At 40.4% G+C, this 18076-nt stretch overlaps 2 protein-coding genes across 2 annotated transcripts; both read left to right on the plus strand.

The window, feature by feature from the left end:
- Nucleotides 1-9262: 9262 nt before the first annotated feature.
- On the plus strand, nucleotides 9263-10327 carry Uxt (Uxt prefoldin-like subunit). The gene is made up of 2 exons (XM_076809662.1): nucleotides 9263-9578; nucleotides 9733-10327. The coding sequence occupies exon 2, from the start codon at nucleotides 9746-9748 to the stop codon at nucleotides 10178-10180; it is 435 nt and encodes a 144-aa protein (XP_076665777.1). The 5' UTR covers nucleotides 9263-9578; nucleotides 9733-9745; the 3' UTR covers nucleotides 10181-10327.
- A 190-nt stretch (nucleotides 10328-10517) lies between these two features.
- LOC143367644 (cysteine sulfinic acid decarboxylase) lies at nucleotides 10518-16034 on the plus strand. Its single transcript, XM_076809661.1, has 6 exons — nucleotides 10518-10869; nucleotides 12123-12369; nucleotides 12847-13054; nucleotides 13173-13549; nucleotides 14811-15002; nucleotides 15718-16034. The coding sequence occupies exons 1-6, from the start codon at nucleotides 10598-10600 to the stop codon at nucleotides 15889-15891; spliced, it is 1470 nt and encodes a 489-aa protein (XP_076665776.1). The 5' UTR covers nucleotides 10518-10597; the 3' UTR covers nucleotides 15892-16034.
- Nucleotides 16035-18076: the final 2042 nt, after the last annotated feature.

An 18076-nucleotide genomic window follows, 5' to 3' on the forward strand; every position in this document is an offset into this window, starting at 1 on the left:
AAGAGTTATTAGAGTTCCGTAATATCCGTACAACAATCAAATTTAGTGATTTGATTAATGTTTACCGAATTCTAATTAAGTGGATACCCTTAGTTACAATTTGTAGTTACGATACATTTTTAGTAAAAAAAGCTGTCACTATTCACAGTTTTTGTGGGGTAAGGAGCCACTTGACTCTCATTGCCCCCATGAGCGTTATTATATTTCTGTAAAAATAGCAGATTAACATTTGATATAAACACAAAATTGAAGTTATCGTAACAAAGCTTAACTATGGATCTTTCAAATAAGGCCTAAAGAAAATATAATAGACAATGGTTTTGTACTTACTATTTCGATGTAAATTTTCGAGAAATAACAGAAAATACGTGCTTAGTGATTAGTGAGACAAACAAATGTCCAGCATCATTGTTGGGGGGAGGGATACCTTCGAGCGGAAATATGTCGTAGTTCAATTTACAATATTGCTAAAACTATACTGGCTCTTATTTCGCCTGTCTCCCCTAATAGCACGAGGTAGCGGAGGAAAGTTGGAGCAAAGGGGTTGACGAAGATGAGAAGGAAAGCATAAAAATAAGAATAAGAAATTACGGGGCTTGGATGTGGAGAAAGGAGTGCGATACGGTAAAAGTAAAAAGGACGATGAAAGGTAAGCAAGGAAGCAACGTGTGAAAAGGAAGAGTATGAGGAATGGAAGAAAGGCGGGCGAAGGCAGGATGGATTTTTTCACATCGCCGGGAGGTGTTTGCAACGGAACGCCGAAATAAGTGAAACGCACGCGAGAAGTCCGAAAACCGAGGGACTTGGGAACAACTTCAGAAAGAGAATCACCCGTACCTACGTGGGGCAGAGGCCCACTTTTGTCCTTCTCTCTGTAGGTGCGATCTTTATCTTGGAAACATGCGACAGTAATTGGACGCGGGTTCGGTATTTTCGACTTAAACACAGAAATTATGAATCCGGCTGCGATTTGCTGTACGAACAAATTGGTGGCCATTAGCGTGATTGTCTCCTCTAACGGAAAAGGAAGATAATGTTGACGGCGTGGCGGTAAATCAAGGCAGCAATATGTTATAAAAAGGTGTCGATTCTTATGCAAAATAATAAGCATGAAATACACAGTTCGATGAAATTCGACTTTTTTCGGACCTGTAACATTCGATAGCCGTTTCTCATAGGTTTTCATAGTCTCGCAGTCAGCGGCGGCGCGCGATCCACTGCCGCTCAGCGTTACACAATCGCTTAAGGTTAAGGGTACTGTTTAGTATCATGAAACCAACGGCTGCAGCGCACACATTTAATCCAATCGTTGCTTTTCGAGATTTCGATATAGTTTTCTCCGCATCCCACGCATTCGTTTTCGTCCCAGTCTTTTAACGATATATCACTATCACGAAGAATGGAATTTCCGCTCCCTGGATCTGAAAATGGGTTTACAGTAAAAAAAGACACACGTAGGTAGTGTTTAGAAAACGTTTCGTTGTCAGTTACAAGAATATGAAATAAAATTACCAGCATGCTATGTCCCCTTTGACATACTACAACTTTCGTCGGAAACAATTTTTCGTACGTTAGGAGGTTATTGCACTGGTTCACTTCAAATGGGTCACCCCGTAGCATGCAGGTGGAACTAACTTATATTCCTCTATCACCTTGCTACTTTTGTCACAATTCTTTTAAGTTCTTGTTTGTTATCACTGTATGCATTTAACCCTGCGGGAGGCGCACCCCATATTGTCGCACAGGTTGTCGCTACCGGGTGAAAAATACCCAAAATTGAAGCGCGAAAAACCACGGTTTCAGAATATTTTTTTCTAACTTTGTAATTTTTATGTTAAAGTACAGTGTTGTAAGAATCAAACAAAATTTACGAAGTGTCTTGAAAGCTTTATTAAAGTTCTTAAAAAAATTGTAACAAAAACTCAAGCAGTCTTCGTATTTTCGCAACTAGCGCCTTTGTGGTAAAATTTACCCAGAAGCGCCTCCCGCCGAGTTAACTAAATACGCAGCTAGTATTCAAATAAGCATATACGTAAATGTACGAATAAGTAAAAGCACGAGTAGCTAACGCCAAGCAAAGAGCAAGAAGATAAGGCACGCAGGGCCAGGGGCGAGGAGGGGCGAGCAAGCAGAAAAGTAAAACAATTTTACGTACAGATAATCGAGTGGATAGCTGTACCTACAGCTAAATGCATAGAGAACTAAACGGGCAATTAGACAAATGGCTGCATGCACAGGTGGATAGACATTACACAGTTAATTATTCTAAACACACAGATAATATCGTCGAATGCATAGAAAAATGGACGAACAAATGAGCAAACGAGCAGCCAGAGCGGTCGGGGGAGCAGAAAGGCATAAAACACAAGAAATACATACATATGTGCGTACAAAGAAGCGAGGAAGGCGTAGGCAAGCTCCAGGGAGATGAAGAGAAACGAAGAGAGAAACACTTGCGTATAGATAGTCAGACAGATAGCTGCCATAGGCAAATGCATATATAATTAATAGGGCGATTAAATAACTATGTACCTGCCAATGGAGAGGAAGATTTATAGCTAAACAGCGTCTCATCCACGGACAAATCACTGGATAAATAGAGAAGGTCTGGGAAAAGGTAAGGCGCGCGGCGCTAGATGCATGAAAGGGTACAGACAGCATAGCCAGGGCTCGGGTAAAGAGGGGCGGGAACAATTAGAAAAACAGCAGAATTGCAGCGGTGGAAAGCGATGCTGGTCGGCTCGGGACGTATAAAAGCGTTGCATCGTCTTCGCTGCGGTATATTTCTGTACTGTATAAGCAATACGATGCTCAGTTTATGCCCATGACACCGCAGTTAAACGTCGCGAGGACTTTTATAGGCTCATACGCGTATTCCTGCACTTATGCTGGCCACGACGCCCAGCGTGTTTCCATACTCGGTGCGTTGTCTCTTGCACGGACTCGATAGAAATGACGTTTCTGGCCCGCGCTTCAAGACAGATGGTCTCGCGTTATTGGATAACGAGTTAATCCTTCACCGGTAGCGTGCACTCTTTTCGAGACAACTGCAAGGCCGAGGGCCGAGGCCATCTTGGTGGCCTATGCTGTGCATTCCATCGATCAAATTCAAGGGAAAGTGTTCAATAGATTGCAGGATATCTGTTTGTCGAGAAACGTGTGAATTTGTGTTTCAGGACTTGACAGTCTGCGCGCACCTGTTTCTGTTCTCTGCCAGGTGAGTTGTTTGTGGAAATTATTAACCCTCTACTTGGGGGTCAGGTTTGGGGAATGAATTTGTGTTAGAGGATAACTGTGTATAGTTGTGTATCAATTCGTTTAGGGAAAATTAAATTCAAAGTGTCGTCTTCTGTAGAGCCTTGAAATGTTGGGTAGAGTGGGGCTAAAAGTGCGGTGGGTAAAAGTCGCGAAGTCAAAGTCTCCATTCGTAAACAATCGATTGAATAGTGCAGCATAACTATGCCTCGGTGGCAAGGGTAATGGGGGCCGCGGAGTCGCCAGTCGTTTTTGATCGTTTGTGCGAGTCATATGACGCCTTTGTCATTATGTATATCAAGAAGCGAAAAAAGTTCGTTGTTTTTGTTGTTGTTATTCGATGTAAACAACAGTTTAATAGCGTATCATGTAAACACGTTAAGATTGTATGTTCCTTTAGTAATGCGTGCATGACATTGTTTATTTGTGAATGATAATAAATTTCAAACCTATATATCGGCGATACTATAAAGCCACCATTGGGGCAAAAAGCCCCTTATTTATATTTTTGCCTTATATACTTAATTTTATGTTAAACAAGTCATGTGAAAATACTAAAAAGAGTGATAAGCTTCGTTGAAGCAAACCAATTTGTACAGTCATAAATTTTATCTTTCTCCTTTCCTGTTTTTTTTTTTATTATTATAAGATAATTTGAGTTTAAGAAATAAGACCAAGGTGCTTAAAGCAGACTTATATCTTTATGTTGAGCCAAGATTATTGTGCAATTTTTTGTTCAAGCTGAATCTATGTCCTGTATTTTCATTTTTTTTTTAAATAGGCTTGTCTTACGCATGAACTACTCTACTTGCACACAAAGCTGCGTAATTGTCTGAATTTCCGGATTGCCTAATTTCCCTCGGCAATTATATTCGCGTTACTCTTAGCTTTTCCACACACAATGCGTCTTACTTTCATATCTCATTTGCATTAACGCAGAGATCGAGGTGGTTGATCGAACGCGGATGATCGGTGGGTTTCTGCTCCAGGAGAGCCAGTAAAGTATCCTGCGTCCTCGAAAGGGGCCGGGAGTGTCATTACCTGATTTCAGGTTGCCCTTATATCACGGATACCAGTGCCACATGTCGATGGCGATTAATTGAACACGAAATTTGTCGATGCCAAAGACGCGCATAAATTCCATCGCGCTCGTGCACACACGATATACACGTTCTGCGAGGTTTCACCGAAGCACTAGGCGGTGCAAACACGCACGTGTACGTCCGACGTATCGGACAAGTGAATGGAGAAAGCAGCTATACTCTTATCGAGCCACGCAATTAATCCAGTCTTGATACGTATAAAAACTTCATTAGCGCGTCGTTCTTGATTTACATCTTTCATACGGATATTGCTGCCAGACGAAACTTTTTCTTCGAACCACTCTTTTCTCTTCTTCATAAATTATATCGATAATTTTGGGGTATGATAACGACGATGCTTGCAACGAATGGGTGTCCCATGGAAGCTTAGCAGTAGTGAGTTATGAGAGGATGTTTTTTATCTGTGACTTGTACAGGTGTAATTTGAAGAGTTTTCGAGTACAGGTGGATCAACAGAAGTTTCTACGTGAAACTGAATTCTCTAGCTAACAATAAAAGTGTTTTTTTATAGATTTTTTATGTCTTTTGAGTGAGACTATTACGATAGGGAAAGATTTAAAGAGGTACACTCTAGCTACACTCGCTTATGGTCGAGAAACGAGCCAGTCGAAAGATTGAGAAGCTGAAGTGACAGCTAAAGAGGAGGCGGTTTACGTGAACTTTCAATAATACGTATAAATGGGAACAGTTAATAATTCTAATTTCCGAACGTTTCTGCCTCCATACGTTCACCGCTGCCTCTTTATTCGAACTTCTGTCACTACTTTCGTGTCCCGAATTGAGCTGCGGTGATCACTCGTCGCGGTGCACCCCATAGACATCTGTAGATCCTTTCGAAGTAGACTTCCGTATTGCATGTCGTTCAACCGACTCCGGTTGTCCCGACAATGTCAACAAGACGTTTCATTCGTTTTCCATTGCAGCCGTCTCAAACTTATGGCTAAGTTCCACTCGAGACGTGCGTTGCATTATTCGCGAACGGTGAATATTACTGTTGCCAGGGAGAAAACAGCCGTCTCACCCTCTCGGTGCGAGAGATCTAATCTGGAATGCATTTATCATCCCCGTAAATTGCACCATGAAATAATTAATTCGCTAAAACCTGTTTAACGGCCCTACGATCACAATGGGCGACCGTTTGTCGCGGACGGTGATCCAATTAACACGTTCTGTCGCGGATTACCGTCCCTTTTCTCGTCCTTTCGAGGGTCACGAAATCGATCGTGCTTCGATATATCTAGACACTTTGCGGTGGATTGTTTCGATGTATATTGGATGACGGCGCGTTATCGACGTTAACGCAGCGATTTCTAGATTCGAATGCTTGGCTGCATGAATGAATAAAAATGAAGAATCAATTTGCTTGATGGAGAGGTGATACCCGTTTGATAGAATTTTTCATACTATCATAACTCATCAGGTGTCATACTAAATAACTGAAATTCACTATTTTGTGTATTAGGTAGGTATATGAAGATTTAAAAAAAAAAATAAGACTCAATGATTAGGTACGCGGCAACTCCTTCTTCTACTGTATCTGAATGTTTACAGTGCAACAGGAACATCGAATATAATGAATGAAAACTGTCTATCGTATTCCTTTGATATACTACGACTGCTTTGAGCGTTTATTCGTTTCCCCCAAATACAACACTTGTGTTAAGTTATTAACCTTCTATCCTTAATAGTCCTCGAAAAATTAACCTTTCATTTCCTCACAATGGCCCCTGAATATCGTGCAAAATTACACCAGCCTTTCAATCGCCAAACCGATCAACTCCACTTTCAGCAAATTTCTCAATTTTAGTACCCGAGCTTATAACATTTATCCCATCAATTCTGACCACTATTTATTTTCTGTAGTTGATCGACTTAGCTTCTGATAGGCTCATATATCGCATTCTGGGTGGGTTAAATACCGTGTACTCCTCCTTCAATTTACAATTTCCCTGCTGCTCCCTTACCGGCTCTAAACGTGGATCATTCTACTCCTTCCTCCTAATATGGATTTTTGAAAAATCCTACCAAAGCAACAGTTTCTTTCCCCTGAACATTTACCAAGTGTATGTAAGCGCGATGCAGTGGAAGCCGCAAGGTGTGCATAGTAACCAAAGTCGTCGATGGGCGTGAATGGTTTAATCTGGCCCCGAGGCGAACAGATCCTCGACCTGGTCTCGGTTAAAATACCCTATCATGTCGACAAAAATTTACAAGGCTTGCCGCTCCGTCCCATCGGCGGAGGGTAAATGTTGCGGGAGTATTCTTTAATGTACGTGAAGCAAGTTAACGCGCACCTTCGAAACGAAGAGACGATCCACTCCGAGTGGAGACCGCGGTTTTTGCATGTTGCTGGGCTCGAACCGGTATTACCCGAAATCACTGGATTTAGGCAACCGGTGGGTCGAGCCCCGACACGCATTTTCTAGCTGAAATTCTCGGCTACTGATATCGGCAACACGCGAACGTTTCACTATAGAACCATCGCTTTGAAGACCTCATTACGATAAAAATATATTTCAAAGACTTGGAGCGTTGGTGGAGTTGAAAAATTAAAAAATGAAAGCTTAATAGGCTTCACGAATTTGAGGGATGGTGAGATGTGATTTTTGAAATCATGAAGATCTTGCGAATATCGATTGGAGTTTAACAGTTGATGCACGTAGAGGTGAAGGGTGGATTGCGATGCAATGTTGGAAGCTGTTTCCATTGGAGCTATTGGATATACTGGCACAGGTTTTATTTGATGCTTTATAGATTACTCAAGACAGATGGGGTACTATTTAATTTTTTTTATGGAGCATTGTGTAAATTGGTTGCATTTTGAGGTGATTATTTAAAGAATCGAGGTGTAATTTGTCCTTATGTAATTATACAGTCAGTTTTTTATGATAATTGTAGGATGCGGGTATAACCGTATCAAATATCATGTTATGAAAATAGGTGCTAGGCGTTAGATCGCGCGACAACATGCTAAGCACGAATTCACGTACGGGACAAGGACAGATAAACATATGCGTATATTATTGCAATTAAGCTCCGTGGGTTTTAATGTATTTTTAACAGTAGCACTTCACACGTTGCAACAGCGCGCTCTATCTATTTTCATGATTCCAAACGTGTGTTATTATGCAATCAAACAAGACGCCGTTCTTTTTAAAATGTATGAAAGAAAAAAATTTCGTTTTACGTAACTTTGCACAAAGAAAAAAAGAAGAAACTTTAACCTGCATATCAGTGAATTGTAAATTGTTATATTTGCACGCGATACATACATACTGTACCTATGAATGCAGCGGATAAGGAACATACAGGGTGATCCATAAAAGTCGATTGTGCCCGAGAATTTTAGAGGCGTACATTGTTCATTGTGATAAAGCAGAATTTGTAATTAACGTACATCTGTAAATCAGTTTTTATTCGGGTAATCAGTAACGTGTTTTGAAAATAAAATTCTACTAAATTTTAACATATATTGGACGTAATCATATATTTGAAATCTGGTTTTCTGTGAGTATATTCAGGAATACTGTGGCAAGCTTTGCAACAGACAAGATAGTCTGTTGTTGATGGTATAATGAAGAAGGGGATGATTCTTTGTGGAAATGAATGGATCATAAAAATGAACATTAGTTTTAAAGAGAAAACACTTTGAAAATTTAGTTCGCAGATCACTGTTATGCCTGCATCTCCACACGTACCATTTTCAACAATTTGTACATTAATAAATTTTAATAACCGCCAAATATCTTAGCTTCGTACAGAAATACGTTTTGAATATATAGATTCACAATAGTCTCACGTTGTAATAATTCCTCGATACAAAATAAAGGCGTACAGTAACAAGAATCATTGATGGATTTTCGAAGCCAATTTTGCAAACTCTAAAAACCATTCATCCCAAAGTCAAAGCCTCCCTTGCGAAGATCTTATTCTGTACATACAACTGTTCTACAAAGAACGAACCACCCTGTATGCAATCTCCATTTTTTTAAGGCTACGAATTTAAGACGGTTTGGAAATAAACTCTTCAATTTAGCTTCGCGTTGCCATGCCTTAGCTTGCGTTTCTCCCCCCGCCACGTTTCGCTCCCTCGGCGAGTCGGGTTACTTGCATCCTGCTAAACCGTACACTCGGTGCCTCGATACGCTGATCGCGGTATCGTGAGTCAAATATGGAAATGGATACTTTTTAGCCGCGGCACAGTCATTTTCTAAATTGTTAGTTCCATACTTATCTGCGCGTGACTGAATTATTACACGGGCAGGCTGGCAAAGGTAGCCACCGAGCACGGTAGCGGCCTCTATGTAAATTTACATCGCACGCTCCGCTCCGCCGCGCCGCGCTGCCGCGCAACGACACCAAACGCGCGCTGGCGCGTTACTCCCCGATATTACCGAATTATCGTTCCAATTAACGGAATACCGGGGCCCGGGTGGTGGCTGCTCGTCTTTTGGAGACCGAGTGTCGTGTTATTAAACGCGCCTCGGTCGATTCATAACTTTTAATACAAGGCGCGGTTATGGTGCGCGCGCGCGCGCGCACTGGCCACGCGCTTTCATCCGAGAATAGGGTTTTAATTTATGGACTGATGCGCGTGATGCGCGCCGGGGATATCTCCGTGTCGCGCCGCGAGTCGGGAACAGCGTGCTACATTGCCGATATATCATTTGATTCAAACGATGCGCATAATAGCGCGTCATTACGGGAACCTCCACTTGGATTCCGCCATTTATTACTGACCACGGTAACCGGAGCAGTTTCTTTAGGAATACCGCGGAATTGCTACCTGGGCTCGATGCTAATAACAGAGCCCAACTTATACTTCTTTTTTACGCTGGAGATGAATAACTTTGCTCTTCCGAGGGAATCTTGCTGTACCGATGGAGGCGCGAGCTTTGAACGGCTCCCGCTAGACGGATATTTGGCGCTGTTTCACCAGCGCTTAACTAGACGTGCTTCTACGACACTGTCTCTTATTTAAATGTTGCTTACGGAGTTTCTGTTGTATACCACAGACTCTTAACATTTAAATAGCTCCTGGTACTTTCTGGTTTGTGATTTCGTAAAATGTTGAAAGGAAAAGTTGCGTGATTGCGGTTACGACAATGTTAACCTCAAAAGTGATCCGTAAGTTGTTTATAATTTTGGTTTACTGATCGTAAATGCTACGATCTTGGCGAAGATTCTTGGCGAAAGTTCCCACACCGCGGTTTATCTTTGGTAAGCGGATTGTTTGGTAGAACGAAAGTTTGCTGCATGATAGCGTACTGTGTAACAAATCTAACCTATAACGTATACGCTTTCTACATTTGTCACGCTCCTTTATGATATTGCGAAGCCTATTTCGTGCACTTTCGTGATGCGTGTGTTGTAGAGCCTGTTCGATTATGAATCCTGACATTCAGCAAAGGGTTGTGAGGTTTGAAACGTTTCTCAACGACGTGTTGAAAGAAGACCTCTCCAAGTTAGAGCAGAGGCTTGATGCTAAGAATGCAGACGTTGCCGAGTTCCTTCAGTTGAAATCCATAATCACTACGCTCCAGAGTAACGACTTTGAGAAGAATGGCTTTAAAACACAAGTAGACATAGGGCAGAATTTCTTTATCGAAGCCCACATCCCTGATGCCGCCACAATCCTTCTTGACGTTGGCTTGGGTCACTACGTAGAGTTCTCCTTGAACGATGCTCTAGTGATCATCAACGTGCGTGTTAAGCTGCTGGAGAGACAGATTGCCCATTTTCGCAAGGAAATAGCGAGGACGAATGCTCACATTAAGCTGATCCTCCTTGGCATTAGGGAACTGCAAGGATTCAATGACTGACCCGCCAGTGTTATTCCAGAAAAGTTTACGATGGAATTTACTTTCTGTATCTCTGCTCATGTACATAATCCTGCGCTAAATGTTTAACGCTCATGTATATATCGAACCATTATGAATAAATATCACTCGGCTGGTGTTAGAACTCTTCCCTTTTGTTTTATTCTCCTGCCGGAGATGCTTTGCATAATTTATTCGTGCGTCTGATTCGATGGGAACCGCTGATTGCGCCTCATTAATTTATTACCCGGAACGGTGCACTTTTGTTTCCTCGTTAAGCGCAATTGCGTGAATTTGCTAGGACCTTGTGCCCCGTTTATATACGATTGAGGTCAACCGCGAACAAATCAGTACACCCGCACCTTGCGCCGAGTCGTTTTCCCATTTTCGCGACGCTTTCTGCCGTGAAGCGTTCCTTTAATGTCGGATTGGCGTAGCATACCATGCGTGGAAAGACACAAAGAGTTTCTCGAGGCGCTTATCGCGGCCTTGATCGCCTCCACCTTCGAAAGTGTGTCCCGTAAAAACCCCGTGGCCAGATGGAGGGAGCCGGGCCACCTGCGAGACATCATAAGCATCGATCTGGAAGAAGGACCGCGGAGCCAGGACAGCCTCCTGGAGATCGCGGGAAACGTCTTCAAGTACAGCGTTAAAACGGGCCATCCCTACTTCATGAATCAGTTATTCTCTGGGTGAGACTCCATTCGATGCACGAACTTGATTTGGAAATAATCACGGGCTCGAAAAGCTATTTCTTCGCGAAGCTTTTAACGTAGAAGTAAATTAATGAACGATTGGAATTTGACTGATAGAAGCAATGAGTTTGTAAGTAAACTCAAGTTTTTTTTTTTTGAAAAATTAAAAGGTGTAAGTACTTCGTCTTTTAGTAAAAAAAATTGAAGTAGTTCTTCTTTTAGTGCTTGTTGTGGCATCGAAGATTCTGAAGGTATTGGGGTTGTCTTTTAAATGTAGCCTTCATTGATTAAGTTGGCGAGTGATCGAAAATTCAAGATAGTCGAGAAATCTTTTATTTTCTGTTATACCAATTTTCTTCAATCGCCTTATGATGAATTTCTTGAATATCGAAGATTTCAAAAGTTGTTATTTACTGTTAGAACGATTACAAGCTCCTTACAAGGGAAGATCCCGAAGCCGAAATTTCAAAAAACTCTGAAACTTTCTGAATATGTAGAGGAATTCCTCCTGATCTCAACGCAATTTTTTTGATGCCCAAATTCACTCGAAGGGGGTAAAATTAACCCCTGAAAATTCGGCTATTTCCCGATTTTGTGGTATAACTCGTGAACTGTAAGAGATAGAAGAAAGTTTCAAGACAAAAATTATTTCTTTTAATTAGATCTATTATTTGGTGAAAAAATTATTTTACAGTTCACGAGTTATAACACAAAATCAGAAAATAACGGGATTTTCAGAGGTCAATTACACCCCCTTAGAGTGAATTTGGGCAGCGAACAAAAATTGCTTTGTAATCAGGAGGAAATTTCCTATATATTCACAAAGTTTCAGAATTATTATTAATTTATTCTTAAGGAACACATTACCAATATTTCTTCATGCTTTCCGCGTTCAATTTTTCTATTTTAATTTACGCGTATTCTTTTAATTCAATTTCCATTTGCAAGGATAATATTCAAATACGCGCTTTGTTCATATAATAATTTAGGGCGTCGATAAAAATGGGAGACTTCTTTTCATTCAATTGTTAAAATAAGAATTAAAGAAAATGAAGACTTTTTCCTAATAGTTGATAAAGATAAGGAAGATAAAGAAGATAAAGAATAATAAAGATAAAGAAGCGTTGATAAAAATGTGAATTTTCTTTGTTTAATCGTGAAAGCAAGGAGGTAAAGAATTTTAAGCACCAGTTTATGGTGTTACATCATTTGTGCACAAACCAATGTACCAACAGATTTATTTAACGCAGATTGGACCCCTATGGTTTAGCTGGACAATGGCTTACGGACGCATTAAATTCTTCCGTGTACACGTACGAGGTGGCACCTGTAATAACGTTGATGGAAAAGACGGTGATTAAAAAATTGCTAAGCATGTTTTACAAGGACGAAAATGGTACTGCGATCGGTGATGGCCTATTCTGCCCAGGTGGCTCCTTTGCTAACGGCACCGCTATAAACGTGGCTCGTTTTTGGTTCAGGAAGAAAGCTCCAGCTGTAAGTACTTACCTTGACCAATAAGTACAGCTTTTCTTAAAAATGAAATCTCTTGACTGAAATAAAATTCATCGAAAAGGGATTCTTTCCGAAATTCTTTGACAACACTATCACATAATTCGTACTGCGCTAGAAATTTTAGATGTGAGCATTCACTTTCAATATTTAAAAATTCTTCTGCTAAACGATTTTACCTATAAATTTTTATTTTTTATTTTTTGCGTATATATATATATATATATTTAATATTATAAACTTCTCTCTACTTCTCGTTTAATCTACACTTTTCTTTAATGTCTTATGTTTGGCAGAGCCCATAAATATTATTCATAGATTGGAGAATAATGTATGGTGTGCTTTTAAAAATATTTAATAGTCGAAATACGTGTACTGAGCTTCACCTTTGTGATTTATACTTTGAGGAGCCATACCTACGTTACGATGTAGTTAACGCACTTTAATGTGCTTATATTTCAGGATGAAAATATACCATCTTCAAAGCTGGTACTCTTTACGTCAGAAGATGCGCATTATTCGGTCTTAAAATGGGGAGATGTTTGCGACGTGGAAGTGATTCTCATAAAAACCGATGAGCAGGGTAGAATGGATGTTAACGATCTGAGGGCGAATATATTACAGGAGCAAGGAAAAGGGAATTACCCGTTTTCTGTTTCTGCTACTGCTGGTATGTTGACGGGACAATGGCACAATTGTCACTAACACGAGGCGTGAAAATTATAACGAAAGAAGAAGAGAATCTCGGTAGACGATTTCACGCAGCTAATAATTATTTTCGTTTTCAGGGACCACGGTCTTGGGGGCGTTCGATCCGTTGATCGAAATTGCGGACATTTGTGAGGAGTTCGGCATGTGGTTGCACGTTGATGCAGCCTGGGGAGGTGGTTTGATATTCAGCCGAAGGCACAGTGTTCTTCTGCGTGGAATACAAAGGGCAGATTCTATTCTATTTAATCCCCATAAATTGCTGGCTGTCCCTCAACAGTGCTCCTTGCTTCTAACTAGGCACCAGAATATTTTTAAACAGGCGCATTCTAAGCAGGCTTCCTATCTCTTTCAGAAAGACAAGTTTTATTCGACAGACTTGGACGTTGGGGATAAGTACTTGCAGTGTGGTCGCAGACCAGACGTATTGAAATTTTGGTTCATGTGGCAGGCTAAGGTAACCTCCTCGTATATAAATGGAACGCTTAGTCTGCTCTTGCTAGGCTTGTGCGCAGCACAAAATATTTTCTATGCAGAAAGGCTCTCTCCTTTGAATGCCACAGAGTGTCTCGCATGACGTGCTCCGGCACAAGATAAGACCCACTCTTGTGGCGCAGAGGTTCTTCTCTTCCCCTTGCTAATCTTTAAGTATCAACCACTTATGCAAATATGTAGAAAACTAGCCTTGGTAGCACTTTTTCCCCTGGTTTTCCCCTGGTCTTCCTTTAATTGTGCACCTTGTAGTTTGGTGGCTTGAGCTGCTGCTGCGGTGCACACCGTACAAGTTAAGGGCCTGTATGCTATGTTTCAAGTGTTTGCCAGTATACTCATGCATACATTAACTTCCCCTGGTAGGAATAAAGAATGTTCATACTGCATCTATTTATTGGATTTTCAAGATCATGAAAGAAGCTCCTGAAATGCTCAAGGGGGTCTGCAGTTACCAGTGCTTTTAGACCAAGAACTTACAAAGTTCCTGTCTGCCAGCCAAGCTTCTCCACATCGAATCATTGCCAACCCATTCTAGCCTCTAATGATTTCTTTCAACTCGTATTTTCATAGCGTTTGTGCCTGGAAAACATTCGCGGACGCAGCATTCTCATACATGTCAAAACTAGGGATTTCCCCTTTCAGTTATTCTTCTCGATTTAACAAATTACTAAGCCATTTTCAAGATAAAACTAAGAGACTACATAAGCATATTAAATGATTAAATAAATTTTGGAACCGTGAATATTGAATAATTATTTTTGGGAATATGCTTCTTGTACTGACTACTGTAGTAGTCAATGATGCACATTCCACTCAGAAGATTGAAGTGAACTTATATTCGCCTCATATCTCGTTAATTCGAATTAAATACAAATTACGTAATCTGCTTTTTTCATAGCAGAATTTTTTTTAGTAATAATTGCTAAGGAGGTGAATGAGATTCTTCAAGAACAACTTGACTTCATTAATCGTATCGAAGTATAGAACTTTTTTCCCATGCACCATCAAGGCATTAAATGATTTATTATAATTTAACCATTACCATTTAATGTATAAGTGTCCCAAAATTGCGAATAACGTTAATAATACAGAGAATGTTAATATCTGTTTTGCCTGTTGCATTAGTACGCATTCAATTGAAATAGAAATAGTATTTGCAAGTTGTCCTTTACTTTTTGGACGAATAAGTTTAATCAGGAGCCGGTGTTCGTGCCATTTTGTTTTAGGGTACCTCGGGCTTTGAAAAACATGTCGACCATTTGATGACACTTTCGGCTCTCTTCAAAGAGGAGGTCGAAAAGAGGGATGACTTTGAATCTGTAGCAGACTCGTGTTTCATAAATGTGTGTTTTTGGTTCATACCGCCGTCTTTGAGAAAACAGCGATCATTGTACAGTTACAAAGAACGATTAAACGAAGTAAGCTGAAGTAATTCATCAACCCATGATCATAAAAATAATAACATATAGTGCGATATTATTTCTCACAATGGTGGAGAAACGCAATCCTACAGACATGCGTGTAAAGCATTTAAGTGACATTTTTTTAATTATTATGTTTTACATTCAACTTGGGGTTATTTGACAAAAAATTATTTTGAAAAATATTAAATGAAATCCAATTACATTATCGACTGTAAGTAATCACGATAGAGTTCTTCAATCTTCAATAACGAATTTTTGCAAGTGGGGTTTCAAATTAGCCATTTTCCATTTATGGAATTTAAGATAACTTTTATCAGTAAGCTTGACAGAAATGTGTTTGTAATTAGCTAAGGATCCTGAAGTATGATTTCGAGGTAAATTACGTATTGAAACATATTGAAGTTTTTCGTATATTTTTTTATACTTCGCGTATGAAACTACTATATTGACAATGACAATAATAGAATACTATATTGTCATCTGTAGATATTAATTTTTCCACACTTTATCAGCTGTAGGTAATTAACTCGATCGATTAAACGAAGCTCGCTTTTGCTAGCAGTGGGCAAGAGTTCGTTCCTGAATAACTGGATATTAATTTGCCAGCTTAAAAGAAAAATTCATTTCCGAGGACGTGTTTGAGATCAATACGTTCAACTTAAATTAATCTTAAAAGCTGGTTTATTAAACACCTTTATCCTTTAACCAGGTAGCGCCGAAATTAAAGGAGAAGATGACCAAAAGAGGCAGCCTAATGATCAACTATCAACCCCTCCGCGATAAACCAAACTTTTTCCGTTTCGTGATCCAAAACTCGGGAGTCGAGATCCAGGACATCCATTACGTTTTCGACGAGTTGGAAAATCTAGGGGAATATATGTGAATTCACACCTCATTATACAGAAGTTACACGCAGTTAGACGGACCATAGGAAAACACCCACCAACCACAAACCTACGCAAGCCGCGATACAATTAAAAAACGTAAACCAAGGAGGAAATAAAATAAACAAAGCTGAAAAACTCACCGGCGATTTCAGTTCCTCTAAACCGGATTTCATTTCCTCGTTCGCCGCTTACATCCCTTGAATAAATTTCGACGCTGCGTTAATGAGCGTTTCAATTAAAAGCCCGCCAATGTGCAGTTCGACAAGAATTGTGGCGGTGCCGCGAGCTGCGCGCGGCTCCGCTCTAAAGAAATAAAGAATTCCAGCCACGACAATCAATTCCATCGGGTTAACTAGGCGAAACCTAGCAGACGGTTGATCTGATTAGGATCGGGACCGCCACTAAATTTCTGATGCCGAGGTTCGAAGTCAATTCGTGACCACCTTCGTCGCAGAGCCCGCGGCGTCGCGACGTACCCCGTCGACTAATCCTGATTCAAGTGACAGCATATAGAGAAGCCCTATGTACATCTATAGAACTCTGCGTCCGTACTATGTAGAACATAATGATCTGCGATCGCGGCAGCACCCCGCGCTCTACCGACGGAGCCGTCTCTCGATGCTGCTTTCGGATAAGCCTTCGCGTAGAATCTACGCTGTAGGTTCGTTCGATTTTTTATTACTCTGCCCAGATTATATTGCAGCGCATGCATTCTCTGGAAAATTATTATCTGCTGGGTTTTTGTATTTATTTCTTTGAAAGTATCATTGATCGGAAGAATGTGTTCGTAATTGTATTACGATGAAGAAGGATTAAGTTTGAAATTGAAGGGTATTTTGGAGGTAGTGAAGGCAATGATGTTCGAGATACGACTAATGATTTCTGTGTGGTGTATGATTTTGTATTATCGTATTTTTGTATGTAGTTGCGTTTATGGCGATCATAGTATTTTCTTCTTTTTTCTTTATTACACCTATCTTTGTGTTGAGTATTATCCAGGGAAATCAGATTACATCGTCGCGCCAGTCGACTTTGCAACACTTGCTACATTTTTCTGGCTTTACCTAAGTTTTATCGTTCGTTTGCTATATTTTCGATGTCCGTCGATGAATATATTGCACGTTATTGGTGGCAGGCTTGTTCGTTCGTCGAACATGTTGTACGAAGGTGTTAGGAAATCGCAATTCGCTAATCAAAGCTTTGCAATATAATAATGATGCAGAAACTTTCTAATATTCGAACTCATGAAATTTAACTTCCATTTGCCCCCATCAATTTAATCATTTTCACGTCGGAGCACTAAAGGCACCGTTGCTTTGTTGAAAGTGGATCTTTGATATTTGCGATAAAAGTTTTAGTGACCCGCAATGCGAATTACCTATTCACCATGCATGGAGCATGCAATCACGACTTCTTTGTGTATCCTAATCAAAAAATAATGCACGTGTGTCGCATTAAAAATTCAGAAGCGTTCAGAAATTATTGGCCTACGCGTACACCAGCATAAATATAACAATCCCTACTACAGAACGCTTTAATGCGCCACAGATAATGGAACGGTTCTGTAATTTCATTGACCCTTTAATATATCGTCATTAGGTGTCACAGATTTTCATTGGAAATGTATTTTTATCACTTCCGATTTGCATTCCCGCCGCAGCAAACTGCGTTAACGAAAACGCTTGATATTTAATTATCGGCGTAGTCGAGTTGAACGTGTAACTCTGACGAACAATGCGAAACGCTCGTATGCATAATTAATTAGAAAAACCGGCATAACGATCGCGATAATCGAATGGAGTTTCCGATCGTCAAAAGTCATGAAATTCTGCCCCCTCCCTCGCGCAATTGCCTGTAAATTGCAGAATTGAACGAACTCCCGTTAACATAATACGAACGGCGAGAGCCTGCTAAACATGCCAAAGTTATCCTGCTCTACTTTATCGTTTTGTTTCCAACCTACCGTATCAAATAATAGAAACAAATTTATCCGACGCATTTGCAGTGGTTGTCCATTCCAGTCCCTCCTCCCCATGCGTTGTATAGGGGTGTTAGAAAAGTCCCTGCCCTGTAGGTGCGCTGATTTGCACGTGAATCATCGGCACACGCTCGCAGCTCTAAAAGGTACATTTTTTACAGAATAATTAATTTCTGAATGTAAAGTAAGTGGAAGGGTTGTGT

This window comes from Andrena cerasifolii, chromosome 4, assembly GCF_050908995.1.
Source record: "Andrena cerasifolii isolate SP2316 chromosome 4, iyAndCera1_principal, whole genome shotgun sequence".
Lineage (NCBI taxonomy): Eukaryota > Metazoa > Arthropoda > Insecta > Hymenoptera > Andrenidae > Andrena > Andrena cerasifolii.

Excerpts from the sequence above, each read along its gene's own strand:
- Uxt (XM_076809662.1), top strand. The coding sequence starts at position 9,746 with ATGAATCCTGACATTCAGCAAAGGGTTGTGAGGTTTGAAACGTTTCTC.
- LOC143367644 (XM_076809661.1), top strand. The coding sequence starts at position 10,598 with ATGTCGGATTGGCGTAGCATACCATGCGTGGAAAGACACAAAGAGTTT. Across the intron at positions 13,550-14,810 it reads GGTTCATGTGGCAGGCTAAG|GGTACCTCGGGCTTTGAAAA; the intron begins GTAACCTCCTCG and ends ATTTTGTTTTAG. Across the intron at positions 15,003-15,717 it reads ACAAAGAACGATTAAACGAA|GTAGCGCCGAAATTAAAGGA; the intron begins GTAAGCTGAAGT and ends TCCTTTAACCAG.